The 26,723-nt window shown below is 43.0% G+C and overlaps 1 protein-coding gene across 6 annotated transcripts in view; it reads left to right on the plus strand.

Moving 5' to 3' along the window:
• Positions 1-26,723, plus strand: part of LOC111975441 (transcriptional repressor p66-alpha) — a 32,962-nt gene that overhangs the window by 1,058 nt on the left and 5,181 nt on the right. For all 6 annotated transcript variants that reach the window (XM_024003730.2, XM_024003732.2, XM_024003733.2 and 3 more), the window contains exons 2-5: positions 22,936-23,248; positions 25,763-25,892; positions 26,056-26,187; positions 26,265-26,339. In XM_024003730.2, coding sequence (XP_023859498.1) covers positions 22,944-23,248; positions 25,763-25,892; positions 26,056-26,187; positions 26,265-26,339 — 642 coding nt within the window. In that variant the 5' untranslated portion in view covers positions 22,936-22,943. The remainder of the gene's footprint in view (positions 1-22,935; positions 23,249-25,762; positions 25,893-26,055; positions 26,188-26,264; positions 26,340-26,723) is intronic.

Here is a 26,723-nt window from a genome sequence, read left to right on the forward strand (position 1 = left end):
TAATGGTGGACGATGGTAGTGTCCCTTGGTGTGAGACCCCACATGACTGCCTTAATCAGAAAGACCCCATTTGCCATTTTACCTAAATAGTTGTTTGGACTTTATTTCCTTTCAGCAATAAAGTTCTGCGCAAGGCAAGCTATTTGCTCAAGTCCTGAGACAAGACTCATTGCCTGGTAGTTCTAATGGCAGCCTTTTTCAAACCTCTCATTGAGGACCACAGAACTAGCACACCTGATTCAACTTGTCAACTAATCATCAGGCCCTTGACTWATTGAATCAGGTATGCTGGTTCAGGGCTACACCAAAATGGCCAAGGTGCATAAAGATGGAGGAATTCAGATATGATGTCATTGTTTTAGCACTACCACAGAGTTATTAAACTACTGCGTGCAACATGGTTCAATATGCAAATAAATTACTTTATTGAAGTCTTGAAATTAGTATTGTGATCAAGTTAACTGCTAATGCAGATACAAAAAAAAGAGTAATAGCGAACACTGTATAATATGGCAAATTTAGCAAATGAGGCATTTGTGGTAAGTACATGGGGGCCGTCATCTTTATTCTTGTCCGCCATTGTGAAATGTCTGGGTGTCCCAGAGGAGAGGTTTGAAAAAGGCTGGTCTAAGGTATTTATGTATATTATGCCAATGTATTACATTGCACTCCATGGCCTTGTGGACATTTTTGAAAGTGCTCTTTTTTCCAGATGTAATTGCCTCTGTAGGGGTCAATAGCCTCCAGATTAGGTACCATAGCAGTGCACATTCCCCCTCCTGCCAAGCGGCCTCCATAGAGACTGGGCACCCTTGGCTAGTGGCGGGAGACATGTCACTTTGCATCTTGTGACGGGCCATAGAGCTGCCCGAGAAGCGGTGTCCCTTGTGAAAAACCCTTTAAAGAATGATGCGATCAGACAAGCATGACTCGGCTGACTTGACATCCACGGGTGCTGCATCAGGGTAGAACTTTAGAGCTAACTACTAGACCACATTGGGGAAGAAAAGTTTAAATGAGTAAAGGTTAGATTTAGTTTATTTTTTATTTTTACCCCTCCATCTACACAGTCCTCAGCTTTTCGAACTCCTGGATTTAAGATAAGCTTTTCAAAATGGAATTTAGGTATTGTGGATCAGTAGCCAATTTCTTTACAGCCATCATTAGAGAAATGAAGCTGCATTGAGCTTGATTAGAGGACTGGATTGCACTACAGGCCGCTACCAATGCCTCAAATGGGTGATGACTTTCACTTTCATTACAAGTCAGTGTGTCTGTCTGCCAGAATTCAGTGTTACCACAAAGTAACAGAATTTCTGTTTCAGTGTGACTGAATTGTTTTGTGGTGGCTTTCTGAAGGGACTTTGTCTCATTGCTGTCAGTTGAGCCACCAGATTGGCTTACCTTTTCCCATGAGATTGATGAGCTATGGACACTATCGACCTTGTTATGTCATTTAACCTCCTTGGGTCTGTGGGGGGCTGGTATGGGCCTAGTATGTTCATCCATCGTTTAGAAATGTTACAGAATGCATGGGATAGAAACATTTTGTGTTTAGTGCTAAGTTAGCATCCATTTCAGCACCACAGTTGGCAGAGAGCAAGCTGGGTGTCTGATTTCACAGTGAGATGTCAGCCGCTCTTCAGCTGATGAATGAAAGGAGATTCTCAGATAGAAAAGTGTCTCTGTGTGATAATAAAATGTTCAGCTCTGCATCGGTCTCTTCTAATGCTCCTCAATTTAGAGTTCATTTAGAAGCCTACTGCACTCTATGGAGGGGTGAATATTGTTTCCATCCATCCACATGTCTGGCTGATGTATTGTCATAGCACAACAGGGAACCTTCAAGGACTGCAGTGAGCGTTGGAACAGAGTGATTGTTGAACAGGTCGGGCTATGGTCATCTTGAGCGATGAGGTTATAAGGGACAGAGAGATGAATATGGAATGGCAGCCGGTCAGATGAGATGGCTCGCTAGCGTGCTGGTGTCCTCTCTCTGTTGATATTGCTGGCCAGGGAATTGTACGGCGTCGCAGAGTGGTAAACAGGAAACGCAGGAAGGCGACACGTGGCCCGAGTCAACCAGTCAGAGGCTTCAGTTTCCCTGAGAKCAGCTTCCTGACACTATAGGGAGGTAGAGTGGAGGATGGGTTCAGATTAATGTGCTATTACTCGGCTATACAGGGCCAGTGCAGGCATTCAAATCAGGATGTGTAGTACAAGGTAGAGCCAGCCAAAAGATACACATGCTCATATTATCTTCAGAAGACACTTCATTAGCAAATTTAGTGTGCATGTCACGACTCGAGCTCCAGGGAGTGGAGCAAATGCCAAAATGTCCCTATGATATCTCACATGATGTGGCGCTATTCAATAATTGATAAAATATGAATTTTTCATATCTGTTAACTAATTTTCCAGAGGGGAACACGTCAGGTTGTCTCTTTTCGGATCCGTCCTGTGGTGGTATTGTTGTGTACATTTCTAGGGCATGTCTTGGTGTCATCTTCAGTGTGTGAGGAGTACAGATCCTGTCCATCCACATGTTTTCCTTTGTACTAAGAGTATAGCGTACCACAGTATGAGTCATAATACCCATAAAACCTAGCAGTTAAACAAGGAAATGGTTCTAATCTTTTCCCACCATTCATTTTTCACATAGGGGATTTTAGAAGCACTTGTTTTGTGTAGGCTTACCCTGGCGTGACGTTTTGATAACTGTGTAAATCTCTCTAGGACAAGGTGACTTATCAATTACTGTACCTCCATTCCACCTCGCAAAGTTTGCATTTCCTTCTCATTTAACTTCTCAAAGTATTGCCATACTGGACTTCGCTGCTGTCGCTTGCTGTTTTTCCAAGTTAAGGATATTGAGATGAGCGAGATGCAACACTCCCCCTTCAACTCGCAACAACAAAGACGAAATATCGGTTCTGCCTCTATGACAACGGGCAGTTTCATCTCGTTATTAGCATTTGAGGTTTGGTCCAACAAATGTGCCACGTGCATAAAAATACACATTTTATATAAGGAATTGGCACTCATTGTCAAATAAGCATCTTATCCAGCTAGGCCACTTGATTTCAACATCTAAACAAAGTGAACAGGCTATGTTGTTCCAACAGTTGGAGATGGACAGGAGGGTGGATTAATAAATTCTACCTTGTTATCAATCAAATATATCCACTAAATATAAAGATTAGGTGGCTGCTCACTGGCACGTGGGTTTGTGCTTGAGAGATTGTTTGAGACCTGTGTTAATGTTCTATAATGCATCTACCAGAAGTTGGTCATTATAAGGGCATGTGTATTGTGCATGGTTCTGGTTACATTTGTAACCTAAAGGGCATTTTCATAGACATTTATTGTAACAAAGCAGGTTAAACAATTCTGATAAAATAATTGAATTATTAGTGGGTCTTATGGTTGTGGAAGGCTTATTTAGCCTAGGTATAATTTTACAAGCCCTGATTTTTATTTGATTATTCCTGACAGTTTGAATCTTTATTTTTTATTTAACCTTTATTTAACCAGGTAGGCTAGTTGAGAACAAGTTCTCATTTACAACAATTTATTGAGTTGTGAAATGCAGTGTTGTGACCTTTAGTTGTGCAACAATGTTTATTTAGAGAAAACACAATGTGTGTGAGTGAATCGGCCATAAATTAGAAAGAAATAAAGATTTTGTTTTTGGCCATATCGCCAGCCCTAGTTGGACTTCATGTTGACTCAACTGTGTGTGTCAAGTTGACTATTTCCTCATGTCAGGACCAGAACAGCTCTAGCACTTGAGAAATGCTGTGTTTGTGCTGGATTCCACCCTCATCTGGTAATCCAGAACAGATTAGGACTTTGGTGAGTATAAATGTGAACGCTGAGCAATGAGCCTTAATATCAGGAAGAAGTGAGTACTCCACTTCTGGTGCGTCTCAACAGTATATTCCTCTCCTCGACGACTCTGCACTGATTTGACAGGTGAAAGCAACAGGACAGATTTCTACTAAGAAATTGCTTTCACTTGACCTATTATTTCAGATCAGGGAGGAAAGGAGGTTAGGAGAGAAAAGTAGTTTATTGAAATGCCCCCTTTGGCTGTTGATGACTGAGTTGTATACTTAGTGGAGGCCATCATCTCCAACATGGCTGCTCACTCATAGCCCAGGGGTCAACAGGCAGCTAGCTCAATTCAAGCATGGTTCCTCATTGTGTTGTCTTATTGTGAATTCACAAATGAGAGGCTCCTGTCTTTCAACATGGAGCTGTAAAGCTGGTCAGACATCAGCCATTAGGGGTTGACGCTGGTATTCCATAGGGGATTCGCCACCTGTCAACCAGGTAGGTAGGCCATAGGGGCTATTCAATAATTATGAAGTGTCTTGTGTGCTATATATTTTATTGAGTTGTGACTTTTTATGGAAACCAAATTACTTTCCTGTCTGCCAACAGTTATCCTTGTGTTCTATTTTCACATGAATAATGCGTTGAGTTGTTTTTGCGACATCATACATATCGTCAAACTCCTGACAACTGTTTCAAAATATGATCACAAATACTTCTCAGGAATGCCTCGAAACATTGTCAATCATTTTTCGACTGGGTATATTAAGAGTCGTGGACGAAGAAGCGAGGGCTATGGCATTGCTACATTATTCCAGTTATTCTCCTAACAATAGCTCCCACTGTCTGTTTTAACTGGCCAGCTCTGCCATGGCAACTCTGGAACTCAGTGCGGCAGCCACACGAATACAGCATCAAGGTACTCAGCCAGGAGGGGTACCAAGCATCCAGATGCCCTGCTGGCTGCCTTTGTCGCAAGCATGCCAGCTAGATGTTTGCTGAGCTGACGTTACACTAGTGGAGGTGCTGACTGCGCATCATCTAGCACACCTATAGTGTGTTTGACCGTCACAGCTTTAGAGGGTGTTTAATTAAACATGGCTGCCTGCGTCAACGCTCAGGAGTGGGCTTCCAGGTAGGTAGTAGGACTAGGTCAGATACTGGTTTTGTTGGTAGCTGTTGATGTGGCACAAAAGGAGTGTATTGTCTTTTGTTTGTTGGGATCCCCTCTATCTGTTCAGTGCTGTGGGAGAGAACTCTGCAATTGTCTGCTCAGATTTGGATGTTTTTCTATGGCCACAAGTTTTCTTCTTTTTTTCCCCCAAAAGCTATTTCCAACAAAAGTAATCTGGTATGACTCTGTTGGGAATTTCTATGTCGGTATGGCTGTCTAGCTTTTTGGGTTTTGTGATGAGCGTTTTGAAGCAATTTCGCTGAAATGGGAGATCACTTGTAGGATATTCAGTGCAGATCAAGTAGCCCCTTTCACCAGGAACACGTGTGGTTAAAAGGTTAAACTCATTATTGGGAAGTTCATCCCAAGCAGCCTTGTTTAGTTAAATTTTTATGTGTTGTGGCAATATACATTACCCTTGTTGGGGATTCCTTCAAGGTTTGATGTGAGATCAATGTTACTAAATAACTTGTTTGTCAACTTAACAAATACGTGGAACTTTTGTAGAGTTCCCCTATGGAGTGATTTGATTTAGAATTTGTATTTGGATATTGAATTTGAATAAAATATTTGTTTATTTGTAATGCACAAATTGAATCATTGAATTCATAAATTGAATGGACATGGCATTGTTTTWAAAATTTAATTGAATATTCAATATTGATATATTCAGTTTCAATATCGTAGATATTGCATTCATTGTCTGTATCAAGTTTACAAAAGATAATTTCAAGTTGATCAAAATGTAATATATTCAACTTCCCCGACGCATTCAGATTCAGTTTCGGTTATCTAAATTCAGATTCAAAACGAGAGACAACATTCTAGTACTTTGCCAGCCAGGAAAGGTAGGGGAGAAAAGATAGACTCAAATGCTCTATGTGGAAAATTGAAGATTCTGGCTATTTCTGAAGCCAATGTTGCCTGTTGAATTTATTTTCTTCCTATGAATTTGCCTCTAGTGTTTGTGTTTTGGCTATAAGCTAATATGACCCCATTACTGAAAGCTAAGACACTGGAGCATGGACATGCCTTCTGCTGCCCTCTGATCACAGGCTGCGACGGACACGTAAGAAGGGAGTGTCACAAAAAAACACAATTTGGCCACAATAAGATTATAGTTGAATAGCCCTTCTAAAGATAGCCGTTCCAATCCATATTTAATCTTGCGCTTGTAACTGACAGGGTTTGAATCAGGTCTCTTGCATGTCACAAGACTGTGTTAGCCCACTTAGCTAAAGCCTATAGGGATAAGTTCATGTAAAGGACGACACGCTGCTTGCTTGACGGGTACTGCTTCCCCCTGATTCAGCTCATTCGGAGACTCGAACTTAGGACACACGTTGGACACACTGCCTCAAACACACGTGACCACCCTCCTGAAGCATTCCAACCCATCGTAGTATTAAAAATGGCCTTCTTCAATTGCGCCAGGGGCAAGCAACACTTCAGGCTGAGGAGTGAGTTACACAGATCCCCATCTGCTACACTAATATATGTCTTCAAGATCCAGCAATGTTACTCATCAAAATAGTGTGGTTTGGTAATCTGTGCTTATGTGATGAGCAACCTTGCCTGAGACGTGTTAGTTTCAAGTCTCCAGCAAGGGTAGTCATTATAATGGTAATGTGACTGACTGGGTTGACTGTGTTAGCCTGCTGAGCTAAAGCCTAGGCATTGGTCCTGTGACTTGGATGGGTCTCTTCAAGGAGGAGGTCAAAGGGGGGTGAAGTGTAACACCGGTGGTTTGGTGACCAACTTTTCTGAGATCCTTCTGCCACAGAACGTGGTGGTGTTTTGCAGTAGGCCTGGTTTTGAGCACAGTCAGTTATATTGGTGCCATGATTTCTGAGTATGAGGTCAAAGGCACTTATTTTTTTTGAAAGAGTAACCTAGCGGGAGACTTGTTAGCCCACTTAGCTAAAGCCCACAGGAAGCTAACACAGTCTTGTGTCATGCAGTAGACCTTGTTCGAACCAAGTCAGTCACAAGAYCAAGATTAAATAGGGAGTGGGAAAGCTATCCTTAGAAGAGCAATGACGGGGCTATTCAATTATATTCTTATGAGAGCCAAATTGTGGTATTTGTTACTCTCAGTTCTAACATATCCTGCTCGGCCTGTGAGCATCATAGAGGGGAAGCCCAAACGGATCAAATCAAATCTAATCTAGACTTGGTGCTCCGGTACTGCTTCCGGTGCGGTAGCAGAGAGAATAGTCTATGACATGGGTGACTGGAGTCTCTGACAAGTTTTTGGGCCTTCCTCTGACACTGCCTAGTATATAGGTCCTGGATGTCAGGAAGCTTGGCCCCAGTCATGTACTGGGCCGTTTACACTACCCTCTGTAGTGCCTTACGGGCAGATGCCGAGCAGTTGCCATACCAGGCGGTGATGTAACCGGTCAGGATGCTCTCTGGTGCAGCTGTGGAACCTTTTGAGGATCTGGGGACCCATGCCAAATCTTTTCAGTCTCCTAAGGGGGAAAAGGTGTTGTCGTGCCCTCTTCACAACTGTCTTGGTGTGTTTGGACCATGATAGTTTGTTGGTGATGTGGACACCAAGGAACTTGAAGCTCTCGACCCGCTCCACTTCAGTCCCGTCGATGTTAATGGGGGCCCGTTTGCCCTCCTTTTCCTATAGTTCATGATCAGCCCCTTTTGTCTTGCTCACATTGAAACGTTAATTGTCCTGGCACCACACTGCCAGGTCTCTGACCTCCTCCCTATAGGCTGTCTCATTGTTGTCGGTGATCAGGCCTACCACTGTTGTCGTCAGCAAACATAATGATGGTGTTGGAGTCGTGCTTGGCCATGCAGTCGTGGGTGAACAGGGAGTACAGGAGGGGACTGAGCACGCACCCTTAAGGGGCCACAGTTTTGAGGATCAGCGTGGCACAGGCCCGTCAGGATGTCCAGGATCCAGTTGCAGAGGGAGGTGTTTAGTCCCAGGGTCCTTAGTTTAGTGATGCGCTTTGTGAGCACTAATGTGTTGAACGCTGAGCTGTAGTCAAGAACAACATTCTCACATAGGTGTTCCTTTTTGTCTAGGTGGAAAGGGCAATGTGGAGTGCGATTGAGATTGCGTGACCTGTTGGGGCGATATGCGAATTGGAGTGGGTCTAGGGTTTATGGCATGATGATGTGGATGTTGAGCCATGACCAGCCTATCAAAGCACTTCATGGCTAGTGACGCGAGTGCTACGGGATGGTAATCATTTTGGCAGATTACCTTCGCTTTCTTGGGCACAAGGACTATGGTGGTCTGTTTTGAAACAAGCATTACAGACTCGGCCAGGGAGTGGTTGAAAATGTCAGTGAAGACACATGCAGTTGGTCCGCCCATGCTCTGAGTACATGTCCTGGTAATCCGTGTGGCCCTGCGGCTTTGTGAATGTTGACCTGTTTAAAGGTCTTGCTCACATCGGCAACTGAGAGCGTGATCACACAGTCGTCCAGAACATCTGGTGCTCTCATGCATGCTTCAGTGTTGCTTGTCTCGAAGCGAGCATAACAGGCATTTAGCCCGTCTGGTAGGCTTGCGTCACTGGGCAGCTCGCGGTTAGGTTTCCCTTTGTAGTCCGTAATAGTTTTCAAGTCCTGCCATATCCGACGAACGTCAGAGCRGGTGTAGTAGGATTRAATCTTAGTCGCGCGTAAGTTGATTTTTGTCCATCCACAACGGCCGCGATCAGGCCACGGAGTTTGAAATATCAAAACAAACTCTGGGATATAAACATTGGGTTGTTATTTTGCCTGAAATGGACAAGGTCCTCTACTCTGACAATTAATCCACAGATAAAACTGTAAACGGAATACATTTCTAGTCATCTCTCCTCGTTCCTTCATGCTTCTTCCCTTGGACTTTATATGGCGATTGGCAACCAACTTTAAGGTGCATTACCACAACCGACTTGTTTGAACCTCAGTTCAGCTTTCAATCACCCACGTGGGTATATGTTCCTAAAAACCAATGAGAAGATGGCATGTGGGTATATGCTCCTAAAAACCAGTGAGGAGATGGTTATTTAGTAAGTCCTGCCTCTCCCAAGTTTTAGCGRCTGGCTACGCAAGACGCCTGCGAGCAGTGTGAGTGCAATGATTGAATAAAATGTACGTGTATAATTATTTTGCAACGTGTCCGGTCTGGTCAGCACGTTAGACATCGCGCACCAGCAGTTATTGACAAATAGACACACACCCTCGTCTTACCAGATGTAGCTGCTCTGTCCTGCCGAAACACGGAGAAGCCAGCCATCTCTATATTATCCGTGTTCTCATTCAGCAACGTCTCGGTGAAACATAAGATGTTACAGTTAACGTCCAATTGGTTGGATGGTCTTGATCGTAGATCGTCCAGTTTTTTCCCCAATGGTTGGGAAAGGCGGATACTTAGTCAGTTGTACAACTGAATGCATTCAACTTGTGTCTTCCGCATTTAACTCAACCCCTCTGAATCAGAGGTGCGGGGGGCTTCCATAATTGACATCCACGTCATCAGCGCCCAGGGAACAGTGGGTTAACTGCCTTGCCCAGGGGCAGAACGACAGATTTTTACGGTGTTTTTCGGGCAGTATATCTCTCGCGTCGGACTCATTTAAATAAAAAATCTTTGTTCAGTTCATGGTGAGTAATCGCTGTTCTGATGTCCAGACYGTAGCAGCAACATTATGTACAAAATGAGTTACAAACAAAATAGTACAGTTGGTTAGGAGACCGTAAAAACGGCAGCCATCCTCTCCTGCGCCATTATTAATGCTTGAGACAAATTTATAGGAAGAAATAAACATGCCACATTGTCTTCAAAAAAGCGCCAGAAATCACACTGTTCATACTACTTACTAGCTTCGGTTTTATCACAGAGAGCGTTTGAATCTCTGTTCTGTTCTACTTTTCCTGGCTGGCAAAGTACCATAATGTTGTCTCTGGTTTTGGAACTGAATTTCAAAACTGCATCGGGGAAGTTGAATATGAAACTTTTAATAAACTTGAAATTATAGTTTGTTAAGTTGATACACAGAAAATGAATGCTATGTATGTATGTGTATATACACTAAATTGAATATTCAATACAATTTAACAGAATGCACTTCATTCAATACAGTTTCAAATCATGTAATACAAGTTATATTTATGAATTCAATGATTTAATATGTGCATTTCAAATTCAATATCCTAATACAAATTCAAAATAATGGTATTCAAATACAATTTCTGTGCCAACAGAAATTGCTCCATATTCCCAGAGGAAAAGGAATCCCTGTTGCTAGATTATATGTACTGTATGATTTTAAAGGAATACTTCGCGATTTTGGCAATGAGGCCCTTCATCTACTTCCCCGAGTCAGATGAACTCATGGATACCATTTTTAAGTCTCTGCATCCAGTAGGAAGGAAGTTCGTGGCAAAATCCCATAGTATCCCTCTAAGGGAATTTGCATCAGGATTCACGAACACCTTATAACAGTGTAGATTTAAAGGGATATTTTATGCAAACATATTTGATTATTTTGTTCATTAGTCCACTGTTGATATGATCCCAAAAAGTTTACTTGTCAGCAGTAAGTTTTCAAGATGTATCATTTTCAGTACAAAGCAAATAGTGTTGCGATGCGTTTTGCGTTATATGATTGGGATAAAATATCCCTTTTTAAGAAGGGTATTTTTCCATATACTAGGGTAGAAATTATTTTTAGGCTACGGATAGCCTGTGCCGAAGAATAACGTTCAAATATTGTTACCAGCATATTGGCTCAAGTAGGCTATGTGCTAGRCTGCAGGGGTGGGCAACTCCAGTCCTCGAGGGCCTGATTTGGTGTCACACTTTTTCTCCATCCCTAGCAAACACAACTGATTAAATCAAATTGCATTCTAAACTGAAGATCATGATTAGGTGATTATTGGAGTCAGGGCTGGGGCAAAACTGTGACACCAATTAGGCCCTCAAGGACTGGAATTGCCCACCCCTGTGATGGGGAAGTTCTTTTAAGTTTAGTTAGTCATTGTGCGCTCTGAGTCAGCACAGACCTATAATGCAACCCTTCACTTTGAGTTGTGGAGAATCATAGTCCAGGTAGTTGACCTATTGAGCAGGGTAAACTCAACTTCAACAGTGCTGCCATTCAAATTCATGACTTCAAGCTAAAACGAGTCTAGTCTAGCTGATCAGTTTATCCACTGGCTGTATCATCATGAAGATCACATGGTTAATGGAATCAGAGGTACAGCGGCTGGTATTTCATTCTAATTATGATCTATGAACTAATCTGCTCTTAATGTCCCAATGCATGCTGCGGCTCGATCGGCCTGCATCGTGACTGCAAACACTAATGTAAAGTAGTCCTCTTCCTCTCAGAAACTGGGATTGTGTGTGTGCACGTGCGTATGTTTGAGGGGGGGCAATGTGCTTGGTGTTTGTGATTGAGTCTTTTCCGTACGTGCACATTCCTTTGTGCTCACGTGTAGGGGGCTGGCTGCACCTCTTGGGCTTTGRGCGTGCCGTCGGTCGTCGTCCGGTTGCTAAGGGGAATCCAGGTGGAGCCTCACTCTGGTAGATGCAGGGTTAAAGGCCTCCATTTTGTTAGGTAACACCCTAATGGCCTGATCTGTCAGTTGCGTTAAAATGGCAGGGCTTAACCCTTGGTGTTCAGGAACGAACCAGTAGGGGCACCCTCCATGCTGCCACAACCAATGGGAGACGGAGAGTGAGGACGCTGAAGAGGAAAAGTGTTTATCAGTGTACAGTAGATCTATGGCCAGCCACTCTACCCTCCCCCACCACCCAGTCAGCTGGCTCCCTCTCTTTCACTTGTCTTTCTATGCTCTCTCTCTCCCTTTCTCTCTGTTTAGTCTCCATGTACTCAGCTTGGTGGAACCAGATTAAGCAATGTGTTTTTTGTCACAATCAGATATTCCAAAGAAAATGCAGTGGGTTGAAGTTTTACTTTCTCTCTAAATTCATATTAGGAGTTGACGTCATTCTGAACCTAAAACACGATCTGTAGTGCTTAAATTAATAATTAAACAAATGTATTGTGTGTTTTTCATATCTAGGACGATATGTCGATTTTAAAATGTGTATCACAGGGAACAGATGGACACTAATTGCATAGGAAGGAGATTTAATAGCTTTGTGTGCAGCCCATTTATTGGGCAATATTATGTTGTCTCCCTCTCTCACTGGACCCAATAGAGCCCGTTTTAAAAGTGTCAGTGTGCTGTTAATGTTCTAGCTCGCTAAATCCAATCCCTAAGGAAGGTAATTTACATATCAGATAGAAGAGGTTGTTAGCTTGCAGCCTGAGGAAATGGAGCATTTTGATTGATCCTATACCCCTGAAGGACTTCACATGAAAATAGAATGTGCTCACAGGAGAGTCATACCAGGTTCTCCATATTGTTCTAGCCAACTGTGTAATCGATCCATTGTTTATAGCAGGAATAGCTGAAAATGGAATGGGCCTAAACTAATTCAAAAGTGGTAAATGAGCATGCMTTCTGTTTTTCTAAAACAATAAATGTATTACTATATAACTGGCCAAGAAACACGAGGGCAAAGTCACACTTTAGTAGCCTTGTCAATTCGACCAACTTCTACATGTGGCCTTTGGATTAAAAACCAAATAGTTTGTGTGACCACCTGCCAAAGTGGCTGGTGAAATACATTCAAATCAAATTGTGTTAGTCACATGCGCCGAATACAACAGGTGTAGACCTTAGTGAAATGCTTACTTACGAGCCCCTAACCGACAGTGCAGTTTCAAAAAATACAGATAAGAATAAGAGATAAAAGTAACTAGTAATTAATTAAAGAAGAGCAGTAAAAAAATAACATGTACAGGGGGGTGCCGGTACAGAGTCAATGTGCGGGGGCACCGGTTAGTTGAGGTAGTATGTACATGTAGGTAGAGTTTAATTAAAGTGACTATGCATAGATGACAACAGAGAGTGGCAGTGGGGAGGTGGCGGCGGCAATGTGAATAGTTGAGGTAGCCATTTGACTAGATGTTCAGGAGTCTTATGGCTTGGGGGTAGAAGCTGTTTAAAAGCCTCTTGGACCTAGACTTGGTGCTACAGTACCGCTTGCCATGTGGTAGCAGAGAGAACAGTCTATGACTAGGTGGCTGGAGTCTTTGACAATTTTCAGGGCCTTCCTCTGACACCGCCTGGTACAGAGGTCCTAGATGGCAGGAAGCTTGGCCCCAGGGATGTACTGGGCTGTTCGCACTACCCTCTGTAGTGCCTTGCGGTTGGAGGCCGAGCATTTGGCGGGTGTAATTTTCCAACCCTGTTGATAATGGATAGAGTGCAATGTATGAGCATACGTCATTTAGAAACCTGAGGGGACGGTTTGCCTTTAGAATGTGTAGATTAACGCTGTACATTACAAAGCCAGTTATCGAGACCAATTAAAGCATTTGTTTTCTGATACATACCATGTTACCATCACCGTTGCAAACTGATAACACTTTATATCGTGTGATGTGCTGAGAGCATTATTGTATTATTCTGTACATAAATCTGAGACATTCCATTTAGTATGATATGGTATGTATTAATTTATGGATGTCCATCACCCATTTCATATATGTTTTAAGAATTACAATTTATTATGTTACGAATTTGCATTATTTACAGTATGTTATGAATTTTCTTAACGTATTATATTTTACAAATTGTAGCTAGGTGGCTAACGTTAGCTAGCTCACTAACATTAGCTAGTCTAGGGGTTAGGTGAAGGGTTAAGGTTAGAGGAAGGGTTAGCTAACATGCAACGTAGTAAGTTGCTAATTAGCTAAAATGCTGAAGTTATCCGTGATGAGATTTCAACTTGCAAACCTTTGGGTTGCTAGAAGTTTGCGTTATACGCCAACCCGTCCACCCCGACCAACCACCTTTCTTTTTCCCTTAAGTAACCATCTTCCTTATGTAACCATACGAAACGTAACCTAGCATACCAAATGGAGTGTCTCGAATTTACATATAGAATAATACAAAATGCTCTGAGACCAGGTTGTCTCACTCCACCCCCACTTGAGGCAAACAAACTTTTGGTGTTTTGCTTGCTTGAAATGCATAGCCTACTTCAGTAGCGCCTGTTGATTCCTTTACATTACAGGTGTTGATCGACAGATTGGGGTTATTTGTGAGATGATATTGTCTACCAAATTCCGCTGTATTTTACTGACTCACACTGGAGTTGCCAGATAGTGCCTAATGACACTATCATTGATTCTAGATCCATACTTGGCCCTCTGCCCACAGCAAGAATGAMCTCTACTCTATTTCAAACTAAAAATGTTTTTCAGTGTTTTGTACGGGCCATTTTCAAGTAATGAAAGAGAACCTGAACTCGTATTTTCCTGTCTTTTCATGATGAAATGCTTTTGTTTTCTTGAATGGAGGTCACTGACTGAAAGCAAGGCTCAATTCTCACAGCACAGTCTCCTGATTGACACCCTATAGTGAGAGGCAGAAAGAAATGTCATCAATCTGTTCTTGTATGGGCTCTAAGCGCTCTCTTCATTCCACTCCTTCCTGGTACCTTCCTGCCATCACCTGCTTCCAAAGCGCTCTCTCAGCCCCGTGTCAGTGCAGATGACTGGTTGAAGTACTGTTGCCATGTTATTCCCCAGTCAATCCAATCCCTCTTGTGTTACTTTGAATGGCAGTGAATGGATAAACTCTCACTTTCCTACTTGGCCTTTTAGTACATGCGTTTTAGCTGTACTCTACTGCTTATTGCTCTGTCTGTTTTTATTTTCATGTCATCCCAGAGGTTGTCTAATGCAACATCTCCTGATTTCTCACATAATCCAGGTTTCCATCCAACTGTTTTTATGCGAATAAATTACATGTCAAGACAGGCCTAATGGAAACAGCAAATTTGGCGGTAAACGTTCCTAATGTCGACAAAACAAAATACACRAGACAAGGTGGGATATTTTTGTCTGTAAAATTAACTATGCTAGAAATGGCAGTGAAACGCCTTTATTTGCTAATATTGATATAATAACCATCTAGAAGTAAACTTGGAATCGCGTGATATGTTGTGTGGTCCTCCCACTATGAACTCTGGAAAGCATGCAGTTTTTTAGGTTAAGTTAGGATAAGTTTTTAAAATAAGTTAGGATGATCTTCACACTTCCTTTCCAGTAAACATTGAGAGTCTTATTCTGGTGACATGGTGATTGACGCTTGGCTATCGTTTGACAAATAAAAGTAATCTGGCTCTTTTGTCCATAATAATCTCATCATGTAGGTAGCCTACCCACACTGTATCTGAGAGCTGTTGGCTAGAGAGCACGTGCCAAGACCAGAGTGGGCACATTTTGCTATATAACGCAGACGTTTTGCTATATAACGCAGACATTTTTGTGACAACCATCAGAGTTGAAAATGCGATGGCAACTCATTTGAACTTTTATTCAGTAAATGGGAATTTAACGGAAAGTTATTTTTATGTGCACTACGTTATCACGCACAGCCTTTAGTCAATTTGATGGAAAAACATCTGTGGTGGGAAAATGCACATATTGTTTAATGCAGATTTTTGAATATTTGCATGAAAATCTGTCGCCGATTGGATGGAAACCTAGCTATAGATAGACATTGCTTGGTGAATAGCAAATGAGCTTCAACAGGGTGGTAGGTAGGCGAAGTGTGACGTGACATTTGAGGACGGGCACATAAGTCTCTCAAATGTTGCATCTTCATGATGCCATCCATCTACTATGAGACGAGTCATGCATGCCTGAGCTACAAACAAGAATAGCTCCCTTAGAGATGACTCTACTGGATGTCATCAGCAGGGAGGGAATTGCAGAGGCCATTCTGGCTCCTATGATTCACATGTAGACCTACGTCAAGAGCAGGTAATACTACACTGTGCTGTCCCACTCAGGCCCTGCGGCCATTTTGGGCCCTGCCTGCATTCAGGGAGGACGTTCAGTGACCACCAGTTCCCTCCAGTGTTACTAAGTGTGTTTGTGAATGTATGAGCTCAGGGCATGATAGTAAAGAGCTGTGTGCTCTGTGGTTCATGCATGCTCCACCCCCTTCAGATAGATGCCCTTTGTGCTCATGGATGGGTAGAAACGGGGCACATCTGTCCTTGTTATGTCGCAGTGCTCAGTCCCTCTTAGCGCAACAGTGTTTCCACCCCACCATTTTATAGGCAGGGTCCCTCTTGCCTCCACCTCTCGTGCCCTCCACCTCTCTTGGTTCTGTTATCATTGCTTGAGCTTCCTAAATCTGGCCTCCGTTTGTTTTAGTTGAAAATGCCCTGCCTTCCTGGAAAATAGGCAGATTTTAGTGAAACACTGAGCAGATGTGGGGGATATTATGAATCACTATAGCTCTGTGGCAATGCAAGGGCTGAGTGGGCGAAAAATGCTGAGCTGACCAGTTTCAGCAGCCTGGCCAACTGGTTCCTCTTAGGGCTGGGCGATATGGCCTAAAAATAATCTATTTATTTTAGATTTTTTCAAATTTATGGCGATTCACAATATATATAAAATGTATTATATTGTCTCTAAATAAGCTTTGTTGTACCATTTACAGGTAAAAGACGCTGCATTTCAAACAGTCAGCAACAATCTAATGAAGTCAGGGCTTGTGAAATTATACATAGGCTAAATGGTAAAGTAGTTTAATCTGCTTTTTCTTTGTAATAATCACTGGTSTGGCTTTCAAGTCTATGAAAATACCCTTGTTAGAAATGTTACCAAAACCATGCATCTCGTAGCAGGCATTAGCTGTAGAAAATGAACACAGCTAGGTCTCATAAACAATCTGTCATGCATAATTCCACATGCTAGTGAATAGCCAGATAATCTTTCATATTTAAAGTCTAGCCAACTTGGATATATTTGCTAGCTAACACGGTAGAACAGTTGAATTGTTATGAACGCACCCTTCTGTCCATCCAACTGTTTGAACAGCATGCTAGCCTGTCCACTTTGTTCAGATAGGCCACTTGATTTCAATATCTTATTTCTCAGAATAAGAACGAGGTGCCAATTCCTTATATAATAGTTTATGCTCATTGTACATAAAACACAGACTAGACCGCTAGTATAGGTCTGTGGCTAAACTGCTACATTAATTTTCCAGAATCAATGTTCATTGAGAGTCTGTTTTTAGGGGTCTGCTCTTCACGCAGTTTGAGGAGTTGAGACATAAAGACTATAGTTAGAAAGGTTCAGTTGTCCTCCATTACAGTGAAACGATGTCTGTGTTTCGGTGTCCATGTTCGAGGTCGACCAATTTTATCGGAATGGCAGATTTTTTTWATTTGGGCCGATTTCAAGTTTTCATAACAATRGGTAATTGGCATTTTTGGACGCTGATTACATTGCACTCCACGAGGAGACTGCGTGGCAGGCTGACTACCTGTTACGCGAGTGCAGCAAGGAGCCAAGGTAAGTTGCTAGCTAACATTAAACGTATAAAAAACAATCAATCTTAACATAATCACTAGTTAACTACACATGGTTGATGATATTACTAGTTTATCTTGCTTGTCCTGCGTTGCATATAATCGATGCGGTGCTTGTTAGTTTATCATCGAATCACGGCCTACTTCGCCAAACAGGTGATGATTTAACAAGCGCATTCGCGAAAAAAGCACTGTCGTTGCGCCAATGTGTACCTAACCATAAACATCAATGCCTTTCTTAAAATCAATACACAATTATATATTTTTTAAACCTGCATATTTAGTTAATATTGCCTGCTAACACAAATTTCTTTTAACTAGGGAAATTGTGTCACTTCTCTTGCGTTCTGTGCAAGCAGAGTCCGGGTATATGCTGCAGTTTGGGCTGCCTGGCTCGTTGCGAACTGTGTGAAGACCATTTCTTCCTAACAAAGACCGTAATTAATTTGCCAGAATTGTACATAATTATGACATAACATTGAAGGTTGTGCAATGTAACAGCAATATTTAGACTTAGGGATGCCACCCGTTAGATAAAAAAATGAAATGGTTTCGTATTTCACTAAAAGAATAAACGTTTTGTTTTCGAAATGATAGTTTCCGGATTTGACCATATCCCTTTAGCGGGATCATTTTCCTAAACAACCGCTGAATTGCAGGGCGTGAAATATTACAAAAAATATTTATCATGCAATCACAAGTGAAATATACCAAAACACAGRTTAGCTTGTTGTTAATCCACCTATTGTGTCAGATTTTGAAAATATGCTTTGCAGCGAAAGCAATCCAAGCTTTTGTGAGTGTATCAATCAATGCTAGAACAGCTAGCCCCAAATTAGCATGGTCACGAAAGTCAGAAAAGCAATAAAATTAATCGCTTACCTTTGATAATCTTTGGATGTTTGCACTCACGAGACTCCCAGTTACACAATAAATGTTCTTTTTGTTCGATAAATATTACTTTTATAACAAAAAAATGCCATTTGGGTTGCGCGTTATATTCAGAAAACCAAAGCTTCGTTCCGTTCGACGAAAATTCCAAAAAGTATCCGTAATGTTCGTAGAAACATGTCAAATGTTTTTTATAATCAATCCTCAGGTTGTTTTTAACAAACATAATCGATAATATTTCAACCGGACCGTAACCTATTCAATAAAAGAGAGAAAGAAAATGGAGAGCTACCCCTCTCGCGAGCAGGAACTAATCAAAGGACACCTGACACTTTTGAAAAATCTCGCTCATTTTTCAAAATAAAAGCCTGAAACTATGTCTAAAGCCTGGTCACAGCCTGAGGAAGCCATTGGAAAAGGAATCTGGTAAATTTAAATGGAAGAAAGACGGGCAAGGAAACACAGATAAATTTTAAAAAATCACGTCCGGGTTAGATTTCCTCAGGTTTTCGCCTGCAGAATCAGTTTTGTTATACTCACAGACAATATTTTGACAGTTTTGGAGACTTTGGAGTGTTTTCTATCCTAATCTGTAAATTATATGCATATTCTACGATCTGGACCTGAGAAATAGTCTGTTTACCTTGGGAACGTTATTTAAAAATAAAAAAATCTCACCCCTAGCGTCAAGAGGTTTTAATGACCTAACATGCTGACCAGACCGGACACGTCGCGTGCGCGAGCGTTGCAAGATATATTTTGAAATCCATGTTATTAAATTATTGCACCCACTGCTCGCTCGCGCCAACGAGCGTCTGCGTTGCCAAGGGCTAAAATAGAAGTCATTCCTATTTCTGACGCAGATCGCACTGCAAGTCCTGCCTCTCCCATCTCCTCATTGGTTTATAGAAGCAGGTACCCACGTGCCATCTCATCATTGGTTATACCCACATGGGTGATTGAAAGACGAACTGTTTTGCCGGTTGTCGTGGTAATACTATGAAAGTGTAGATGCCAATCACCGTATAAGTTAAAAAATGAAAAAGCCTGGAAGGAGGAGAGATGACTAGAAATTATTCGGTTGACCGTTTTATGTGTGGATTCATTGTCGGAGTAGAGGACCTTGTGCATTTCAGGTAAAATAACAACCCAATGTTTATATCCCAGGAAAAATTGGCTAGCAACAGCGAGCTAGCTAAATAGGACAAATTAGCTAGCAAGTGCAAGCTAACTAGCTAAATTGCCATACACGTTTTAATGCTTTTCGACCTGTCCCCAAATGAATGTAATTGTGAGTTTGTTTTGATATTTTAACCTGCGTGTCGTGATCTCGTTTGGTGAAGGGGGACAAAATAAATGTATGCACGATGGCGCACACGCGCAGCCYGTTTGGGTTCCATGTAAGGCTCGTATTTCTGTGTATTATTTAATTAAGTCTATGATTTGATACTTGATAGAGCAGTCTGACTGAGCGGTGGTAGGCAGCAGCAGGCTCGTAAGCATTCATTCAAACAGCACTTTCCTGCATTTGCAAGCAGCTCTTCACTGTGCTTCAAGCATTGCGCTGTTTATGATTTCAAGCCTATCAACTCCCGAGATTAGGCTGGCAATACTATAGTGCCTATAAGAACATCCAATAGTCAAAGGTATATGAAATACAAATGGTATAGAGAGAAATAGTCCTATAATTCCTATAATAACTACAACCTAAAACTTCTTACCTGGGAATTTTGAAGACTCATGTTAAAAGGAACCACCAGCTCTCATATGTTCTGAGCAAGGAACTTAAAAGTTAGCTTTTTTACATGGCAAATATTGCACTTTTACTTTCTTCTCCAACACTTTGTTTTTGCATTATTTAAACCAAATTGAACATGTTTCATTATTTATTTGAGACATTGATGTATTATATTAAGTTAAAATAAGTGTTCATTCAGTATTGTTGTAATTGTCATTATTATAAATTATTTATATAAATAAAATCGGCCAATCGGCTTTTTTGGTTCTCCAATAATCGGTATCGTCGTTGAAAAATCATAATCGGTCGACCTCTAGTTCATATGAGCGATTTTTATTTGACCAAACCTCAAATGCAAATAGCGAGTTGAAACCACTTGTAAGAGAGAAAGAAGTGATCTTTCATCTTTGTTATTCTGAGTAGCAGGGGGAGGAGGTTGTGTGTGTGTGTAGCAGGGGGAGGAGCTTGTGTGTGTGTTGTGTAGCAGGGGGAGGAGCTTGGTTTGTGTGTGTTGTAGCAGGGGGAGGAGCTTGGTGTGTGTGTGAATGGGAAGGTGCAGTCACAGCAGAATTAGTGAAAGGAGATGAGAACAATCAGAGCTACATTCTTGCAATACAGGCATTTGGAATATCTTGCTAAACATGAATTAGATGTATTGCCCAGCTGTACTACTTCACATGTTTGAGAGTTTTGGGATGTTGGAGATACTCCTGCAGAATTTGAATCCTGTTTGAGGTGTTTACGTAGTCTAAGCATCAGTGCTAGGAGTGGCTGGTATTAGTCTCCTGGGGTGAAATGTGTGTGTGTGTGTGTGTGTGTGTGTTCCAGCTACCAATGACGCACTAAAACTCCAAGTCCAAGCATCTGTTTTTTTCTTTCTTATGTGTGCTTTAAGTCAAGTGGGAATTGAACTGAGTTCCAACCAACATTGGAGAATTTCAGACTGATCCACTCAACTCACTTACAGGTCCAATAAACTGGCAATCAAGTGTTGTTTTTTTTGTCACAAGTGAGTTTGTTGTCAATGTGAACTGCATACACTTGACAAGCTCTAGATTAATTTATTGTGAGCATCATCGATTTAGTTTACAGTCATCAAAGCAATTTACTCGACATGTTTATCCTTAACCTTGACTGGTGAATGTGTTTTTGTGCTTGTGTCAAGATGACATTACAATAGCCATTTTGCAGAAAGTAGCCTGAGTGACTGAGGGTTTAGGCTGGCCTTGTACACACTCCAAGGTACGCAAGTGTGAAAATCAGTTCCTTGTTTGACAGGCCGACCCGAGGTGTGGTTCACCCATTGAGCTGTTTTGATGTGAGCCATAGCAAAGATGTTATCATGCGTACAAAGTTTGTAAAGCCCTGATTCTAATGTGCCAGCACATTTTATAGGGCACAGTTTATGACACTAATTGAACATGGCCAACGTTATGGTTTCCAGATGTGAAAGGGTAAACACGATTCAGAGCACTGGTGGATGTTTAATTCTACATCATTATTGTGTCACCACCTGAATTAATTAAATACAGATCATACTGAAATCTAGGCTTTCGAATCTCTTGATAGTCTCCTTTTTTCTCTCCGAATGAATCTATTGATTCAGTGTGGTGTGTGTGTCATTGACAATCAATGTTTTAAGCAATTAGACCTAAATAAAGTTGACATGGATCACTTCACTATTGATAGTGATTGGTTCGGTGTTATAGATTGATTGCCATTTTGCATCCTTCAGTTGTCTCTGTACATTTTTCAGTAGTGTCTGTGATGCTGTTCGCCTCCTGTTCTCTGGCTGACATTTGTGTTTTGGAATGCAGGCGACAGCATCTCTGCCCCCCCCCCCCCCCCCCCCCCCACCTCCCAGTGGCAGGAGGCTGTGGCTGCCATTCGGTCTCTCTGGGTTAAAACCTGCTCCCTCCAGCCTCTTCTCAACCCGCAGACTGGTTTAAACCGGTTCCCATGGAAAGGCTTTGTGTCTCCCATGGAATCTTGGGAAGGGTAATGTGGAGCTCTGCTCTGGTGATGTCACAGTGGATGAGAAAGACCTTGAGTCAGCCTTCTTTATCTGATGGTAGAAGTGTGTATTCTCAGGTAGCCTATACAGTGGCTGCCCCAATGATTGTTTACAGCCTATATAAGGGGAGAGATGAGGCAATTATATTTACTTAAGAGGAGACAGCAGACTAGAAGTGCTGGAGTCAGCAGGCTTGAAAGGAGATAAGAGTAGGCCTAATGGTCTTCCAACCCCCCCTTCCCTGTACTTCAACTCTAGTCCAGAACACACACACACACACACACACTCTGTCAAGTACACACTGAGCTCTGATTCTTGTTTCAGTTTATAACCTGTGCGTCTGTGAGATGTTCATGTCTGTGAGTGTATGCATTATCCATGGTGTAGTGCCATAGTTGTGGGTCATGCTGATGTTCAAGCTGAGTGTGTCTCCCTCCTGCTCCATCCTCTGCTATTACTTTAATGATGGGGGATTTGGGTCAGCATCTGGGGAGCTGGCATTGAGGCAGGCCTGTGCTGCAGTCAGGTCAGTCAGACAGAGAGCCCCCCCCTCTCCAGCACAGCTGGAGGAATTACTGACCGGCCCGCTACCACACGTCCACACTGATATGGTGCCCCAGTGAGCATTTAGGCCTAGATTTGTGCAGTTTTCATTGGTCAAGTGGTTGTTTATTTTTCCCCGACAGTGGTGTTTGCATTGCATGACCATTCATTATCAGCCAGTGTTCAACTTCCATCTCATCTTGGGGTGGTGTGATGCTACTTAAGCCTGCCCGCCGCTGATCCAGACCTGTGTTTGTTTATCCATATCTTTAACCCCCCTGTCTCTCGTTCTGTGTCCCCAGGTTGAGCGATGTCGGAGGAGGCGGTGCGTCAGACGCGCAGCCAGAAGCGGGCCCTGGAGAGGGACGTGGTGGCCCCTGGCAGCCCCGGGGGTGAGCTGGACATTAAGAAGGTGAAGCTGGAGAACTGTGAACAGCCACCTGCAGCAGACAGCCCTATAGCTCTAGTGGCTGTGGGGGGAGGAGATGTGGTGAAGACGGAGCAGGCAGCCAAGGTGGCCAGCATGAGCATCCTGAAGACCGACGAGGTCAAGGCTACTATCAAAGTGGAGGTGCAGACCGGGGACGGGCCTGTCGACATGAGCACGTCCAAGAGGTGAGAAGAACACTGATTACATCTGGCCTTTGGTGCATGTTTACAATATGATGGGTTGTCTTGGAGTCTGCTCATGGTACATTTTGGTGACTAGGGAATGTAGTGCTTTGTTATGACTGGAAAGGGACATTTGCTTGGAAAGCAAGTTTGCCTTCAAAATACAATTTTTAAAAGTGGAACATTGTAAATCCAAAAAGGCAAATATGGGATGATGTTGATATTGTCCTGAATTGATTATCCAGCTGTTAAGTTTTTGGTTAATTTTTAAAGTTGTATGTCTCTACTGAGGCAGTATGTGAGAGAGGCCTTGTCCAGATCTTCAGATATGGTTGGGTTAAAATGAGTTATGAGGGTATGCATGGATGGTCATGTGCTGTTGTTGATGGTGGGGGGGTTGGTTGGTTATGGAAAAAGTTATCTTTTGACAAGTTGAAGCCTAGGCTGTTACAGTGTGTGTGTTGCAACAACTGTGTGTAGGTGTGTTTGAACTGCTGTCTGCGTTAGCTAGCGAGTGGGCTTCTCACACAGGAAGTGCATGTCTGTGCTCCCTCTGTTCCGGGTGGCCTGCCCCCATTTTGAGAAGTCTGAGGCTCTGGCTGACGGGCTCCATTTTCTCCAACACCTGAACTCTGCCTCACTTCATACAAAATGAAGGCTGTGTGTCACAAACTGGTTCCAGCCGGTCGTTGCTATGGTTTCCACTTTGGAAGGAGCAGTTGGGGAAAGGAGGGGCCGTTGAGTGGGTGTGTCACATGACCAAATGCCTGATGTCATGATGTGAGCTCTTCACTTGGTAGTCATTAATATACACTGGAGGTGAGAGCAGTAGTACGCAAGGAAGATAGCCGCCAAGGAAGGGCTTTGCAGTTATGCATCGTAGAAGTTCACCCTCATGTCACCTTTGCCCTTTTCTTCACCCTAAGCCTGTGCTGCTACTGTTTTTGTGTAGAACTTTTAGTGTTTGCAGAGGAGATCTAGCATTTTGATCCAACTGTTTCAGAAACTGGGTGCCGAGTAATAGAATATGCATTGCTTCCCAATGTTATTGAATTAGAAAGATATAAAAACACTTATTTTGCCCGGATAGACCTTTTTATAGGCTAAAGCAAACGGTTGATGACATTTGTCTATGTCCAGTTTCGTGAATAGGTATTCCTACCAGTACAAACCACTATCTCCCATGAGGTTACTCTTTCAGAGGAAGTGCGAGTCAACACTGCTGAGTATTCCAGAGAACTAACGTTAGTAGCTTGTAGAAACGGAAGCCGTGGCCACTGGATCTTATGTAACCACGTACTTGGCTTTTGTTTATGCTTGTCTAATCAGCTTTCAGGGTGGAGATGATCACCTCGTCACCAAATATATAATAACCCTCGCTTTGCCCATTGCCTGGGCTAGGAGTTTCTCCTGGTTAGGTCGTGTGTGTGTGGTCCTATCCATTGGTTTACTTTTTGCCCTACTTGGTCCATTGCTTTACAAGCCCTCTATATCACCAGCTGTGGATTGTGTGACTGTAAACCATAGCTACTGTATCTCTCTCGGCCTGCCCTCTAAACAACGAGGCCTCAGCCCTGTTACCACCGCAGGGCCCTGGGATGTTTTGCACCAGCCAGGATGACTGTGTCCTTGTTGATATGCCTGTGTACTACCCTCTGCATCGTAGCACAATACACACAGTCAGTCAGGGTGTATACAATAGGCTGTCTCCTAGCCATGTTCCCCTCCCCCACCCCTCTCTCTCCCCTCCAGTGTCTCCTGCGGGCCTCTGCTCTGCGACTCTGGTGTCAGCAGCTGGGAGGGGTGGGGCTGCAGGCATAGCTACTGTCCGTACAAAGCGTCACCTACCCACCTCCCAGCCTCACTCCCCCACGGGGTACGAGCGGGACGCCTGCTGTGTAGGGGCCAGCGAGCGATCTCCTCCATCGGCCTTTCACTCCCCCTCTCCGTCACAGGCTCCACGCTGAATACCGCTGCTCCTCTTTGTCCTCCTCAGGCTGGAGGAAACAACAGCTAGCTAAAGCCACAGAGGGAGCTATGAGGCCAGATCTAATCACACAGCCGGCCTAAGTCTGCAACTTGTAGCTCGGGCCTAGAAGCGCACGTATTTTGGCTCTGTTTTGAATGCATTCATTTTCTCCTCTTATATTCCAGTTGTAAGGAGTTGGAGTCTGCTTGTTATTCAGACAGGGCTCTGAACAGAGCTCCCACTCCACCATGACGGCTCTATTGATCTCAGATCAACTTGGGTGTCCCACAACTGCTGCTCACTCATAGACCACTGAAATGTTAGAATTTACCGCCCTCTACTGGACCCATCTTGCTACTGTATCTTTTTGCATACATGCCCAAGTGGTTCTCATTTGCTAGGTGATTAGTGATCACACTCAAATGAATTTCCAAATTGTGTGAGGAGAGGGATTGTCACTCAAGGGGGGTTTTGCTCTCCATATTTACATTTTGCCTAGTAGAGTTTAGTTTATAAAGTAAATTGTTTGTTTCTCTCTCTTCTCCCAGTGACTTAAAGAAAGAGAGGCAGCCCCTGTCACCAAACAATGACGTCATAGTGCTGTCAGACAATGAGCCGTCCAGCCCCGTCATGAACGGCCTGAACCATTTCAGGAAGACAGACACTGACCTGCTCATGGTACGACCTGACACACACACACACACACACACACACACACACACACACAAACACAGCGACTCCTCTCCTTTGTACTATTCACAATGTTTCTTTATCTACCATGGATGCAAATAAATTCTAATGTAGTTGTGTGTATGACCCCCTGCTGTCTTCCCTTGTGTAGAAGAGCAGGCCAGATGAGAGGGAGTGCATCATCAAACAGTTGATGGAGGAGCTGAGACTACAGGAGGCCAAGCTGGTGCTGCTGAAGAAACTACGACAGAGCCAGACACAGAAGGAGAGCACTGTACAGAAGGTATCTAAACAAATGCACACACACTGTTTGCGCTAAACCCCTAGATTGCCATGAATAGTCTGGTCTCTCTCTTCCAGCCAACCTCTGGCTCTGTAGCCACTCCTCCACCTCTGGTCAGAGGCAGCATGACATCAGGCAAAGGAGTGCTACAGGTACAGGCAGCTACTGCTCACCACCACTACACAATGCAATCATACGGATGTACATTGCTGCTGTTGTGTACCACACATTCACGCTCCTTGTAATAGTATACCAGTGCATCCATTCAGCCACTAAGTACATTCAAGCTCTCTGTACTAGCTTGTTGTCAGTGTGTCATCTGTTCAACCATGCTGTGCTGTCTGAGGTAATCACACAGTTAGCGGTGACACACTACAGCTGATGTGAAATGGCTGTTTAGCATTTACTTTGTGACTTGACAGAACGATTTTAAATATGACATGACATGACAGGGACTGGCCACTTGCCAGCAAATGTCAACACTGATCATGTGATGCTTTCATGGGCAAATCTCGTTGCCATTAAATCATGATTTA

The sequence above is a fragment of the Salvelinus sp. IW2-2015 genome, linkage group LG16 (genome assembly GCF_002910315.2).
Source record: "Salvelinus sp. IW2-2015 linkage group LG16, ASM291031v2, whole genome shotgun sequence".
In the NCBI taxonomy this organism is placed as follows: Eukaryota; Metazoa; Chordata; class Actinopteri; order Salmoniformes; family Salmonidae; genus Salvelinus; species Salvelinus sp. IW2-2015.